At 43.8% G+C, this 15,533-nt stretch overlaps 1 protein-coding gene across 1 annotated transcript in view; it reads left to right on the forward strand.

The window, feature by feature from the left end:
• The first annotated feature begins 884 nt into the window (after positions 1–884).
• Positions 885–15,533, forward strand: part of NUP210L (nucleoporin 210 like) — a 37,592-nt gene continuing 22,943 nt past the window's right edge. The window contains exons 1-11 of the mRNA XM_090055456.1: positions 885–1,108; positions 2,706–2,842; positions 3,391–3,522; positions 4,592–4,685; positions 5,382–5,532; positions 7,129–7,261; positions 7,819–7,977; positions 8,507–8,575; positions 9,947–10,053; positions 10,994–11,134; positions 14,417–14,554. Coding sequence (XP_089911582.1) covers positions 942–1,108; positions 2,706–2,842; positions 3,391–3,522; positions 4,592–4,685; positions 5,382–5,532; positions 7,129–7,261; positions 7,819–7,977; positions 8,507–8,575; positions 9,947–10,053; positions 10,994–11,134; positions 14,417–14,554 — 1,428 coding nt within the window. The 5' untranslated portion in view covers positions 885–941. The remainder of the gene's footprint in view (positions 1,109–2,705; positions 2,843–3,390; positions 3,523–4,591; positions 4,686–5,381; positions 5,533–7,128; positions 7,262–7,818; positions 7,978–8,506; positions 8,576–9,946; positions 10,054–10,993; positions 11,135–14,416; positions 14,555–15,533) is intronic.

Consider the following 15,533-nt stretch of genomic DNA (forward strand, 5'->3'; position numbering starts at 1 on the left):
CTTTCACATGCAAAGTTCTTAGTGCTGCATTACCCATTGTCCTGCCTGTGCAGGCTGGCACTATTTTGCCATAAGAAAACAGTAAATTAAAAATGGGGCGGGGACACACACTTTCCACTGTTGCCACCCGGGGGCTGATGACAGTTATTTTAGGTACTATGGCTCCATAAGCCATCTGTGGCCATGTGGTGTACAGGATCCTGGTTTTATCGCCACTTGTCCTGTGCCTTTGAACAAGCCTGCTTCCTGCAGGGAATCCAGTGGTTACTGCTGCAGAGCAGTCAGGACTAAGTGCCTGGAGCAGGGGGGCAAAAGCCCCTCCTCTTTCTGAGTGCAGCAGGAAAGGGGCTGAGCCCCAAGGCAGAGGAGGGGGCTGGCAGGGCCATGGAGCCAGGCGGATGCTGCTCAGGGCTGTTCCCCCGGGGTCTGCAGGTGTGTGCACGGCTTTGTGCACCTCTCCCCGCCCCCGTGCATGCAGGGGCCCCTGAGCTTCCAACCTGAAGTATAGAAGACAATCAGCTGGGCTACCCTTCGGGAAACGAGCTGGGACCTGCCCAGGCCGGGAATCACGCCAGGCTTCTTGATTCCCAGCAAAGGCACCTGACCCGGGAAGTCCCAGCTACCTGTTCGCCCACACCACGTCGGTTTGTGTCCGCACTGCGACTCGAACCTGTGACACTACGGACACAGCACGCCCCGACGGGCTACCGACTGCGTATGCGTAGAATAGAAAACTCAGCAGGCGTGCACGTCGCGGACTACAACAGCTAGGCGAGCCGAGCGACGCATGCGCGGGGGGGAGGGGGGCCTAGCGGGGCCGCATGCGCAGAATGGTAAGTGTGTGGGGAGAGTGGCACCCGCTGCGCATGTGCAGAGAACCCGCGCGCTGGAAAGCGGCAACCGCCCCCGGGGGCTGACGCCATTTTGTCGCCTCTCGCGCCATGAGGCTGTCGAGGCCGCGCTGGGCTGTTCTGCTCCTCCTGGCCTGCCTTGCCCTCCTGGGACCCTCCCAGCCCTATAAGCTTAATGTGCCAAAGGTGCTGCTGCCTGTCAGCGGGGAGCTGCGGGTCCCCTTTGTGCTAGAGGCTGAGGGTGGCTGCTACTCCTGGTGAGGGAGAGCTGGACAGGTGCTGGGACGCAGGGCTGGACCTGGGGGGAGGCCTCTGCTTGGGTGGGAGCAAAGATTGTTGGGGTGGGGGGATGGGCAAAGATTTAGATGGGGGAGTTGGTCCTAGGAAGTAGGAGCTGGGCCTAGGGCAACAGGTGGGGGTTGCGAGAGACCGGAGAGGCACCAGCTCCTCCTTTGGGAGCACAGTGGCATTGGGTCTCTGTGGGGAAAAGAGGCTTTGGCCCTTGTGAGGCTGGGGCATTGTGGCTGGATACAGTGGAGGCCAGGGGGTGCTGCTTTGGCCCCTTGATCTGGTTCAGGTTGCTTTGTCCTTGCTTTTCCGAGCCCTGTCCTTATCACTCATCCTCATCCATTTCAAAACTGGCACAAATTAAAAAAGCCCTCGGCCTTTTGGTAGCCTGGGGAGATCACTGTCACAAGACATGTTTAAGGTGCTTCTGTGCAGGGCTCAAATACGTGACTCAATAACAAGGACATAAAGGGTTTTGCAAGAGCCAAAACACACCTGATGTTTCAGAGCAGATGCAAACCTGCAACTTCCAGGCCTTCAGCTAATCTCAGTTCGTTTTCCCAGGAGGTTTTTGTTCTGCAAGAGCCTGTTTCTTGCATTATCCTCTGTGGCATCTGGTACTAGGAGTTGGTGATGGACTGGACAGGGCCATCCCTGGGGCGGGGAGCGAATCAGGGTGACTGCCCCGGGCCCCGTGCTTTGCATCCAGGCGCCACTGGCTTTGCATCCAGCCATGGGCAACTGGTGCCTCTTGAGTCGGGTGGCATGCCCCCGCAGTGACCAGTCAGCGACCAGGAGAGGGGTATCCTCTGGCGCCCGATCGCGCTCACTGGCGGGGGGACGTCCCCCATGGCTGACTGCACTGTCCATGCTGCCAGGGAGGTCCTCCTTGCAGAAGATCTCACTCGCTGAAAAGTGACTGCAGTGCTTCCCAAAGTGGCCGTGGTCCCGCTCCCTGGCCAGCGGTTGTGCACCCATTGTGAGTGTGGCTGCTTCGCCTAATGGCCCTGTTCCCCAGACGGCACTTGCAGGGGGGCATTGGCGCTCCTGCCTGCCCTCCCTGTTCATCACCTAAGTAGTGAGTGCGGCCATTAGGATGTATACTGGTGCTCTCAGGGAGTGCACATGCACCCCCTATGCATCGCCACTGCATCTAGCTGCTCACTACCCCCCTCCCCACCGCTAACACCGCCACTGCCAATGGCAGCGACAGCTTCTTCGGGTCCAGGGCGCATGGAAGCAGTGCGAAGGCAAGGCCCCGCATGGGCTGATTTGCCCCAGGACCTGCATCTTGCTTGGGTCAGCTCTGGTGACGGGCTGCTAAGCAATTTGGATACCTAGTCTGATCTAGTCTAGCATTTAAAGATCTTGCACTATATTCCCTTGGTAATATGTTCTCTCACGCATGCCAGAGGTGCTACCCCACTAGAACACATCTTTCTTCTCGTTTGTAGTCAAACAGTGAATCAATCCATAATATACCATGTATTTATTTTACCCCAGATAATGCAAATTATATTGCGAAGTGGAGGAGGGAGAAACATCCAAATGTCTCTGTTTTTTCAGGTATTCAACGCGTCAGGATACAGTCACTGTTGAGCCAGTTTACAAGAATGGTACCACTTGTTCGCAAAGAGCTTTGCTGTTTGCTCAGTCTACCCAAGCCAAGAAATTAAGCAGTGTTGTTATAGCTGAAGATCGTGGTATGTAGACAAAGAGTAATGTGACAGGAAGGGATCATGGGTTCAAAATGAAATTCCGAAGCTGTGGAGAAGAATAAATCAAGGGAAAACCCCTTAATAAGCTAGTCTGTCCACCTTGGACCAGTATCTACAATAGTATGCTTTGGGGCATCTTATTTCATCTAAGTTTTACAGTCCAAGATGTGGAATTATAGTATATTGTGTTTTTAAATTTAAAAATACTGTTAATTTCACAGTCACAGATCACATGAGACCTATGCAAAAGTACTGTGATGCACATTAGGCACCTCACATTTGCATCTGACTTCAAAAAGGTAGCAACAAAAGAGTATAATGTTGAAGCATCCATGCATGCTTCAGAGTCCCAGACTGGGTGTATTGGAGATTGGAAGGGTTCTCTGCTTTCTTAGTAAGGCCTGTTCCCCTCCCATTGCCTTGAGATCCATGGCTTTCTTCTTTTTTTTTAATCACTAGTGCTAGCATCTCCAAATTTGGAAAATCAAAATAGACTTACGGGCTATGAATTAAAGGGCACTTTCTTATTTTAGTGACAGGCCATTTACTACGTTGTGATGTCATTGTTGATGTGATAGACAGTATTGAAATTATCTCACGAACTCGAGAAATCTACGTGGAAGATGCTCCATTGGAGTTAACTGTGAGGGCTCTGGATGTAGAAGGTACTGTGTGCAGGACAAACTGCTAGAGTAACTGCCAGGATTTAACTCAACCTTCTTAGAAATAAACGCATCTTATTCTTCCTGTATTCTTATTGATCTTATATAGGTAGCATCTATTGATTAATTTGCTGTTGATATTTGTTGTCAAGATCTTGAAGAATTCAGACAGTGTTTAAACAATTGATCTCTTTCTCTTATCCAGACTTGTAGTATTGACCTAACATGGTGGTTAGAGAAACGAGATTCAGTTTCATCTTATTGTGCCTTTTTTACGTTCGCTCATGTAAAATATATTTGTTCCTCTGCTCCATATAGGAAAATGTGGCCATATCATGAATTCCTATAACATGTCTCATTTTCAGCTACAGAAAGTATTTGATTGATTCTATTCTGTTCATAAAATGTTTTAACGTAGGAATTATATAAGAATTTTTATTTCTCTTTCAATCAGGGTATGCTAAGCAAAAGAGTGATGAGTGGGTGAGTGTAAAAACTGGTGTTGCAAGCTGCTCAGGTGCCATGGTAATGAAGCTGGCATAAGGTGTTAAATAACATTATGCAGAATTCTTGCTTCCTAAGCTTTAATTCTGGCCACAAAGCAATATATTAACAATTGGTTAAAGGTGTTGTATGATCATCCCAAGTAAATGAAAATAAAACTAGCACTGTTCTACTTTTCATCCCAGTTTGTCTTCTGTGTGTTCATGGATTTTCATTTATGACTAAGGAGAGATTAGATGTGATCAGAAACTTCTCTGGAATATATAGCTTTTGTGGTGTGGGTTCGTGTACAAGATTAAGAAGGGAGAGAGAGAGACCTTATTAAAAATACCGCAAGCCTGTTGAGCTTGTGGCCTCCTGCTTCATGGCCCTGTAATGGTAGGCATAGTGAGCAGCAGACAGTAAGGACACTTGGTCATGGCATATCAATGCTGCAGCTTTTTACCTTTTCTCCTGGCCATGTGCAAAGGAGAGATGAATGCCTCTACACATAAGAACATAATATATGTTCACCATTGCATACTTCTGAATTTGTCATGTCCATACTCATTTTAGTTTCCATCTTCAGGAAACACATTTAGTAGCTTGTCAGGAATGACATTTGAGTGGAACATTGCCAAGGATAATGACATGGACAGCTTAGAACTCTCTAGCAAAATTAGGTAACTATATTTTGAATCGTTAATAAAACAACCCCCCCACTCCCTTTGACATTTCTATAGTACCTTCTATAGTAGTATAGTAATACTACTTCCTATCTCCCCTACTCCCTTTGACATTTCTGTAGTACCTTTCATTCCAACATCTCCCAGGGAGTAGGGGAGATAGGAAGTAGTATTATTCCCATTTGCTTATAATTACGTTGAGAGAGAGAGGGAAAAATATTTTTCCCCAGGTACTAGTGAATCCATGGTAGACATGGAGATATAACCCAATTTAGCTTTCCAGTCTTATGCGCTGACTGGTAGGTTACGCAGCACTGGTTTTGCTAGTAAAGTTAGTTGCAGAAGCAGTTCTCAGAAAGAATGCCTTTCCCCTGACTATGGTAGTAAGTAATAGTTCATACAAAGGGAGGGATCTGTGGTACATTAGTTTGAGTTTGCCAAAGTGTAGACTCTCCTTTACTGTTTTATCACCAGATGTGCTATAGAGAGGGCCCTTACATCTCAAAGTCAGCACTTAATGGTTGTGTGGGCAGATCAACACAGAAATTACATACCCTTTTTCCTCACATTTCTCTTCACACTGTGTCATCCCATAATGTTTGTCCTTCAGTTACACTGTCATTTTTATATGGATTAAAAATAGAACTTGAAACAATCACAGATAACTTTTTCTGTGTGATTTTGTTTTTTCAGGATTTTAAAGTATTCAGAGGCAGAGTATTCTCCCCCAGACTATGTTGTTGAGCTAGAAAGAGCAGAAAAACAAGGAGACAGGATTCTGGTTTCAGGAATCAAAACAGGTGCAGCAGTCGTAAAAGTCCGAATACAGGAACCAGTTTACAAGGTGAAGCCTTACTATGGATTTCCACCTTTAAAACAGAACTTGTAACTTAGGTTGCAGTTCTAGGCATTTCCTTGTTAAAATTGTTGTTTTCTTTAGCACCACCAACACTGTCATACATCTTTCAGAAGCTACCAGTAATGATACAATTCAGATTAACTTCCAGTCAGAAATTTGGAATTAAAAACTAAATTTGACCAGCTTTGATAGTACAATATTAAAAAGGAAGGAAAAAATCCTTAAAATTGCTTTGAAGGATCTACTTTTCTACCAGTAATAAGTTATTTACAGATGCAGTTTCGTAGTTTCATAGTTTGTAGAGTCGGAAGGGACCTGAGCAGATCATCTAGTCCGACCCCCTGCCATGGCAGGAAAGAATACTGGGGTCAAATGACCCCAGCAAAATGTTCTAACCTCCTCTTAAACACCCCCAGGGTAGGAGCCTGCACCACTTCTCTTGGTTCCAGACCCTAGCCGCCCTGACTGTGAAGTAGCGCCTCCTGATATCTAACCTAAATCTGCCCTCTGCCAGCTTGTGACCATTATTCCTGGTCGCTCCTGGCGGTGCTTGGGGAAACAGTGACTTCCCCAATGCCTGCTGATCCCCCCTGACTAGTTTATAACAGGCCACGAGATCCCCCCTCAGCCTTCTCTTTTGGAGGCTGAACAGGTTCAGGTTCAGGTCCCGCAGTCTGTCCTCATAGGGCCTGCCCTGTTGTCCCCTGATCATACGAATGGCCCTCCTCTGGACCCTCTCCATGCTGTCGACATCCCTCTTGAAGTGCGGCGCCCAGAATTGGACGCAGTACTCCAGCTGCGGCCTGACCAGTGCCGCATAGAGGGGGAGGATCACCTCCTTGGACCTGCTCGAGATGCATCTGTGGATGCATGCCAAGGTGCGGTTGGCCTTCCTGACTGCCTCTCCACACTGCTGGTCCATGTTCTCATTAGGGTTGATGGAAGTCAGTTTATAAATCCCAAAAGTCTATTATAGCCACCCGTGCTGAGTCGGAGAGGATGCTGTCAACTTCAATCATATTTCTTCCTGATTTTTTGTTTTGTTTGCTTTTAGCGCCAGCAACGTCTAAGACAACTATAAATAAAAGATTAAAGAAAAATATTTTTTTCAGTTGGCTACAGTGTTTGCTAACATTTGGTGCATGGTCAGTTTCATTTTTATTTCCCCTAAGTGATGAAAAATGTACCTTTTTTTTTTTTTTTTTTTCATTTCACATACCACTGCCACCAAAAAGGAAAACATTTAAAAATAAGAACGTGTGGTAGTAGAATCTCCCAAAACTGGTAAGGAGACACAGGGCAGATATAATTTATTTAGCAAAAGATAAAAATATTGATATACACTGTGGTTCAAGCTGACTGCCCCTTTAAAAGAAAACTGCCATTCTACTGTGCCCACATGTCAAAAGGTTTCAGGAGGTAAGAGACCTTCTCCTGCTAGTGACTAAAATGTAGTGTTAAAGTAATATTAATTATAGTTGGCATTTTGGAGCCTCCTGCTGGTAAGTGATCCTCTTGCTGAAAAAATGACATTGTTGCCAGGTACTAATAGTAAGTTGCTTTTTTATTCTCCTTCGTTAGAAAATATCTGCTGCTCTGGTACGTCTGCTGGTTCTGGAGAATATATTCCTTGTACCTTCCCATGATATTTATCTTCTGGTTGGAACCTACATCAAGTACAAAGTTGGTAAAATTGTACAGGGGAGGATTACAGGTAAATTTGTTCTTTTAATCCCTCTGAGTTTACCAGAATCTTTACTAATCATTCATAAGTGAAATTGAAGCAGATAATTCACACAGGCAGTAATTTCTCTACCCATAGACCTGTTCCTGACTACAGGAGGAGCCATGGTTAAATCTAAACCTGTAATCAAACCGTATAAACATTTTCCCTGTATGGCTAATGTTCCTTGTGATGGGGGTCTTTTTATAAAGACTAGCTCAGATGTCATTCTTAGTAGAGAATACTCTATAGAGTCTGATGACTGTATTGTGTCTGGGGTAGTAGAAAAGTCAGACTCTGGGTACTGGTTATGCTTGAGACTAACCAGCAGATGACATGGCTAAGATTGTCAAAGCTTGCACACAGACACTTCAGAGATATTACGACTAACATACTTGTACTTTAGTAACATTTCATCTAGGATCCTAACCTTGCAGCTATTCTTTGACTGTTGTCATAAGCTTGTATTCATGCCCCTCTAAAGGAAAAATCAAATATGCACTAATGTGAAATATGCATTGTTTTGTACAGTAACTTATTCTTTGCAGAAGTGGATTTACCTCTTGAACATTATGAACTTGAACTGCGTGATCAAATCATTGCAGCTGGTGGGTCTGACTATCTTCCAGTGGCTCAGCTGGATCTGAACACAGCCACTGTAACAGCAGTACAGCTGGGGCAGGTTAATCTTGTGTTTGTTCATAAAAGTATCCTTTAAAATAAAGCAAAAAACATAGCAGTCTGCTTTATTTGTGTGGCCATTCTCTTTCCTGAGCAAGACCAAGCTGAATTCTACTAAAGATGGGTCAGATAAGCAAAGCAGATTAGTTGAGGCCCTGTCCTGCAATATCTCAGAATTCTATGATATCTTGGGGCGTTACCTGCACTCCAAGAAACAATTTGTCCTTCAGTACCTAACCATTACTACTTCCGAGTATGATGCATGGTGACTCTTCCACTTCAAAGTCAATGCTATTCGTTCTCGGTAGCCAGTCAGCAAGCACTGTCACTCATCTTGATATACTCATCTCCTTTACCTCCGACTCTTCTGTGGTGAGAATGAGTTGTCCATTCAGGTGCATGATCGAAATCTCAATGAGGTCAATTTAAAGACACCATTTGATAGTGGTGGAAATTGGATAAGGCCCCAAGTTCCCACATTTGTTTTGAGTTTAAATAGCCTAAGGTTATGTGTCTTATTGGAAAACTAAATTCCTTCCTTATACAAAAACTAAGATATCCACATGCGATCTGCATCTGGACTTCCAAACTGCACTATCTATGTTGTAGAGGCTGCATTTTTAGGTAATTATTCAGAAGATGAGAGTTTGATTTTAAACTCTTTACTGCTTTGTTTATTGATCAATAAAATGTTTTTGGTTTTTTTTGTGTTTTTTTAAGAGACTAACTCATAGAACTGTATGACTTACATGGGACTGCTTCTTACCTCCCCTATGCGAAAACCTGTTTTCAGAATCTGGTGTAAATGTATAGGTCAGTTTGTTTGTTTAATATTAGAATTTCTTCATATCAGTTGTAGGAAGGTTCCAAGTTAAAGAAAATAGCCCCATGCTGTTTCAAACTTGTTAGTTTTTATTTAACACATTTATTTTTGTTTTGCTCCCCCCCCACACCTTAACTCTTGCATGTTTGTTGTTGTTGTTGTGTGCCTTATTCATGGTTATTTTCAAACATTTTTGTTTTGGAGGTTGAAGGGTATATGTTATGGCCAAACCCATTCTATATAGCTAGTAACATTACTTAGTTGAAGTATTTTGTATTTTTGGTTGGCTACAGTAGGCCACTTCTTGCCCTGCTAGCTTTGCTGTACTCAAATGCTTACCTTGCTTTGCACAAGACTGAGTTTAACTGATAGACAAAGTGATGTATGTCTAAATACACAGTTTATGTGAGTACTTTTAAACCACGTGTATGAAAGCCATGATGAAAAAAGGAAGATCATTCTTGCCGGTGGTTAGCCTCACATTGAAAAGAAATAAGTTCTGTTAGTAGAATGAATCCCAGGTCTTACTGAGTCAGATTATTTGAATTCTCCTCTTCCAAGAGGGGCTTGAAAATTAACGCTTGCATAGTCACAATGCAGAAATCTGGTTAGTGATCTCTAAACTTTAGAAGAGTTAATTGCACTAAAGAATAACAGTGCACAGGAGGCACCAGAAACAGAAAGAACAAGTCATAGTTGCCTCATAGATCATTTAGCTGTTATGGTACATTAGCAAAAGTGGCTGGCTGTTTACTACAGTGTAGTTTTTTTTTAAGTGTATCAGGAGTTCAAGAAGCGTGGATGAGCATCAGTGGATAGTTTAGGAGATGGGAAATGGATCTTTTCCTTTTAGCTCGTGAGTTCTAATAGAGAAAAGTTTCATAGTGGCCATAAATTATCACCACCTAATGGCTGTTCGTACCTATCTGTACCCTTATTGCCTTTGATAGAATTTAATACAGACTTCTTTCTAGCTCCAAATAAAAGTGAGAAGCAATGCAGAAAAACTAATACTATTGTTGCCTGTACTTAATTTATTTTGGAGTTAAAAAATATTCTTTAGACCTCAAAGCTGTTAATCCAGCACCTTTTACCAACATTCAGTTTACAAAATAAAACCCTTTTTTTTAAAGATTCCTTTTAATAAGCCACCTTTTTATGCTATATTGCAGGTTTCACTATCCAACCAGGAGACAGATGGGTTCTAGAAGTCAGGGGAGTGTATACAATCACTGTTGAAGTATATGATAAAGCCAGCACTAAAGTTTATTTATCTGATGTAAGCACGTGTAAAGTTAAAAACTTGGGCAAGTGCCAAAGGGAAGCATCTGTTGTGCCGTATCTCTTACACACCCTCAACAGCAATAATAAAAGAATTCATGTCCTTTCCAAGTTTACTGAAAACAGTTTATTCTTCAGATGTTTATGACTGATAAATAATCTGGTCTCTAGAATTTAGCTTAGTGTACTTTTAGTTGGGAAGAGCATAAGTATTATTTTAAAATTCAGATTACAACCTTCATTTAGATGCTGTAGTTTTCCAGTAAATTAATTCCCCAGTATGTATTTCTTTATATTTAAAATAGATTCAAAACTAAGGTAGTGGCTCTTATGAGAAAAGAAACAATAAATTATTAGTTACAGTCCAAGCCTGGGACTCAGATCATCATGTGACCTTGTGGAAGTCATTTAAACATCTGTAAGGGGTGCAAGTGAGTGTTCAGTGTGCATGCAAATGTGTAAGTGTGGAGGTATGTGTGAGTGGGGGAAAGGTCTGTGTATGAGAGGATTCCCTGCAGAGCTAGTTTTCACCTTACCCTGTTTCCCCAGATGTTCTCGTCCTGCCTTAGTTTTAGTATTATTTAGTATTATTAACATGGTGGTGACAACATTTCCCTAACTTAGTGAGATTTATTGCAATAGGTATCCTTGCAGGCCATTTCTCTTAGAAAAAAACGACTTCAGTGCAATACAGGAACGAAAATAAAATGACTGGTGCCTTCACTTGCCCAGCCATGTCCAAAATCAACTTCAAGCCACAGCTGTTCTGATAACCATGTTGGCTTCTGAACTGAGAAGGCATAACAGGTGCCTGGGTGCTTGTGGGGATACCAAGTTCACTTATAGTATGTCTCGAAATCCTTCTGATAGGAAGTGGATTATGTTTTCTTAGGAAATGGATAGATCCTTCTCTGGGTTTTTTTATTGTTGATTTACAGAACATAAGAATAACTCATCACTTTCCCATGGAATATCTTGAAGAGATAATGTCTTCTGCTAATGGTTCTTACCATACAGTTCAGGTCCTGAAAGGTGGCATCACAGTAATAAACGCTGCATTGACTTCTGTTCTTCTACAGGTAAGAGGTAAGGGTTGTAACATTCCCTTACCAGCAGCAGTCACTGAGGCCCTGTGAGAGTACTGTTCACAAAACAATAAGTTGAACTGCTGCATGTTTCAAATTATCAAAGTTTTGCTCGTGTACTATTTACTTTGGGTTGTAGCAGCGTTTCCTCCATAGATTTTTTTTTGTGGATGAACATCTACATCTCCAGACAAGGTTCTTTGGATGAATCTGATGTCTTTTCATTCCATCCAGGAAGAGCACACACCAACTGCAGGAACTTCCTCAGTCTGATGAAGGGTTTTTAAACCCAAAAACTTGCTTTAAATTTTTTGTGTCAACTATTTAACTTGGTCTAATAAAAGATATCAGATTCACCCAAAGAACCTTGTCTGCCTATGTCCTTAGACCAACATGACTTCAACCTACACCTCTTCTACATCTCCAGGGATAATGGGCACTCCCTGAAAGGAGAGTTTGATTCCCTCAGAGAGATGAGAATCTAAGGACTGGGGGAAGATAGCATGACAAATTGAACCAGGCAGTCTAGAGGACTAACAAATTTCACTAAGCTGCTCATATGAGTGTATGTGCTTATGCCATGACATCACCTATGCTATTCTGAGTTCCGTAGAAGGAAGAAGCAGGAATAAGAGTGAAATAAAAATATTTAGATTGCTTGTCAGAAAAAACTTTAGACTGGGGACATCTGTTACACTACTTGGTAGTCTTGAAAGGCAAGTTGTGGAAGGTACGTTATTCAGGATTTTTCAGAGACCTTTCTGGATTAATCTTTGAAGCCACTTGGTTGTTTCTGTCCAGTTCTATTGCTGTTCCCTTGCAAATGGCTTTGAATGGTGAGAGGCACTGATGTAACAGTATCTTAGATTCTTGTACCCTTCTAAACTTAACACCTTAGCATAATTGAAATGCAAGTGCAGGGACCAAACCAGGAAAGCCAAGGCTGCAACTGAACTCCAACTAGCTTCAGGCATCAAGGACAACAAAAAGTCCTTTTTCAGATATGTGGGGAGCCGGAGGAAAAGCAAGGGCAACATTGGACCCCTGCTAAACCAGATGGGGCAACTGACAACTGACGCCCAGGAAAAAGCCAACCTATTAAATAGGTACTTTGCGTCAGTCTTTCATCAGTCACATGGGATGCCCATGCCTGCTATGGGACAGGGAAATCTGGGTGAGGGGGATCCCCTACCCTCCATCAATGCTGACCTCGTGAAGGAACACCTTGAGTAGCTGGATACCTTCAAGTCAGCCGGCCCTGATAATCTGCAGCCCAGGGTACTCAAGGAGCTGGCGAGCATCATAGCCCAGCCCCTGGCACGGTTCTTTGAAAACTCCTGGCACTCTGGTGTAGTGCCCGAAGACTGGAAGAAGGCCAATGTGGTGCCGATCTTCAAGAAAGGGAGGAGAGTGGATCTGGCTAACTACAGGCCCATTAGTCTGACTTCTATCCTGGGGAAGATCTTAGAAAAGTTTATTAAGGAGGCCATCCTTGAGGGACTGGCCCAGGCTAACATTGTAAGGGACAGCCAGCACGGGTTTGTTGCGGGTAGGTCTTGTTTGACCAATCTCATTTCCTTCTATGACCAGGTGACCTATCACCTGGAAAAGGGAGAAGAGATTGATGTCATATATCTTGACATCAAAAAAGCTTTTGATCTGGTATCCCATGATCACCTCTTGGCCAAACTGCCCAGTTGTGGCCTTGGCTCCACCACGATCCGCTGGCTGGGAAATTGGCTTCGTGGTCGGACCCAGAGGGTTGTGATTGATGGCAGTCACTCATCATGATGCCCTGTGACCAGTGGGGTCCCTCAAGGCTCTGTCCTGGGACCCATACTGTTCAACATCTTCATTAACGATGTGGACATTGGAGTCAGGAGTGGACTGGCCAAGTTCGCCGATGACACCAAACTTTGGGGCAAAGCATCCACGCCAGAGGACAGGCGGGTGATCCAGGCTGACCTGGACAAGCTCAGCAAATGGGCAGATGAGAACCTCATGGTGTTTAACACCGATAAATGCAAGGTTCTCCACCTTGGGAGGAAAAACCTGCAGCACCCTTATAGGCTCGGCAGTGCTACGTTGGTTAGCACTACAGAAGAAAAAGACTTGGGGGTCATCATTGACCACAAGATGAACGTGAGCCTGCAATGCGATGCTGCGGCTAGTAAAGCGACCAAAATGCTGGCGTGCATCCATAGATGCTTCTCGAGCAAATCCCGGGACATCATTCTCCCCTTGTACTCGGCCTTGGTGAGGCCGCAGCTGGAGTACTGCGTCCAGTTTTGGGCTCCACAATTCAAAAAGGATGTGGAGAAGCTTGAGAGAGTCCAGAGGAGAGCCACGCGCATGATCAGAGGTCAGGAAAACAGATCTTACGATGACAGGCTGAGAGCCACGGGACTCTTTAGCCTGGAAAAGCGCAGGCTCAGGGGTGATCTGATGGCCACCTATAAGTTTATCGGGGTGACCACCAGGATCTGGGGGAACGTCTGTTCGCCAGAGTGCCCCAAGGGATGACGAGGTTGAACGGTCACAAACTCCTGCAAGACCATTTCAGGCTGGACATAAGGAAGAATTTCTTTACTGTCCGAGCCCCCAAGGTCTGGAAGAGTCTGCCAGCGGAGGTGGTTCAAGTACCTACATTGAACACCTTCAGGAGTAAATTGGATGCTTATTTTGCTGGGATCCTATGACCCCAGCTGACTTCCTGCCCCTTGGGCAGGGTGCTGGACTCGATGATCTCCCGAGGTCCCTTCCAGCCCTGATGTCTATGAAACTGTTAGTGTTAGTTCATGATGCTTTATTTTAGTTCTGGCAGCAAGTGTGTCTGCAGAGCAGATGCATTAAAGTCTGCTTTTAGTGGTTATTTTCCTTTTATGACCATAGTGGTGTCTTCCATTTATAAATTTAAGTTTTGTTCTGCATTCTTTTGCTTGGTGAGTTTCTTAGTGGAATTAATCTTTCTCTTCTAATTTTATGCTTAAGGCAAGACCCTGTGGGAACAGCTGGAGATGATAATACTGTTGTTGGGGAATTTTGTTTAAGCTTATCCAAAAAAACCCTTCAGTTGACTTCAGACAGAACAGTGTTCCTCCTTTCAAACTTGTTTTTCAGGTAACTGCTAGGAAGTACAACCTGAAAGGAGGTGCTTTATTTACAGTCTGCCCCATGCTGTTACCCTGTAGTGCTAGCAGTTCAAGATCATTGACTGTCCCTTTTGTGACTGGGCCATTTGGCTAAAGATTGCATTTCCTTGTTTTCTGCGTGCAGGATGGCTCTGAGGCATACTTGCCTGCCCCAATCAGTCATGAACAGGAGGCAAGGGTTTACCTTCGGATCAAGCTGACACCCTCCTTCCTTGCTTTTCCACACCACCAGATGGAAGTTTTGTATCGACATAGAGTTCAGGTGAAGTATACTGTGACATGGAAATTCATGAGGGCCTCCTTGCTATGAGCAGGCAAGGTTCTTTGGGTAGATGTGATATCTTTTATTAGACCAATTAAGTAATTGGAAACAGTTCTTTGCAAGCTTTCAGATACAAACACCCTTCCTCAGGCACTGGGAGACTGCTGCTGTCTGTGGTCGCCAAGGTAGAAAAGATATGAGAGCCCCTTCCAGAAAAAAGGCTAATTAATAATATTTAGCTAATAGAGACCCTGTGAGTATTGTCAGTACAGAAGCAGGGGAAACATCAGTCTGTTTTCCTTTGCTAGTCAAGTCTAGGGTCACATTCTGTGTCCATTTAAATAAAGGGCAAAACCTCATTGAACACAATGAAACCAGGAGAAGGTACATGGTTGGCTGATCACTTTTTTTAGGTCCCATCCCTGGTAGGATGAGTTTGCTCTTTAATTCCCTGAGTGTCACTCTTAACACTATACTGAGTGGCACCTCCCAATTCCTCTAGCTTTTCTATGGGTCTTTTTCTTCTGTCGTGTCTTCCTGTGCCCTTCATTGATCATACTCATCTATTTCAGCAGCACTTTTCTGTAATCTGGCAACACAGTCTTAACGTCCCTTTTATTTTTAAAAACTACTGTATACAGTGAAGAAGAGGTGAGACATTGCCCATACCTACTTTACTGCTGCCTTTGCCACTCACTGACTTAACTGATAAATGATCTTTTTATGCCTCACTTTTATCAAGCTGTAAAATGAGTTAAATAATGTTCCTGACTTGGGTAGTGGTGGTGGGGAATCATGAGATTTAATAAATGTTTGTAAAGTGGTTTTAGTTTCTCAGATGAAAGGAGCTGTGGAATGCTGTTATTATGGTATTACTTCACTTAATATTTTTCACTGTGGGATTGTTATTCCAAACCACATCTGTGCAAGCTCACATTTTGCTAAAGTAACACCAATGCGTACAATCATCCTCCTGTTT

The sequence above is a fragment of the Crocodylus siamensis genome, chromosome 6, assembly GCF_052110815.1.
Source record: "Crocodylus siamensis isolate JL-2025a chromosome 6, ASM5211081v1, whole genome shotgun sequence".
Taxonomy (NCBI): domain Eukaryota; kingdom Metazoa; phylum Chordata; order Crocodylia; family Crocodylidae; genus Crocodylus; species Crocodylus siamensis.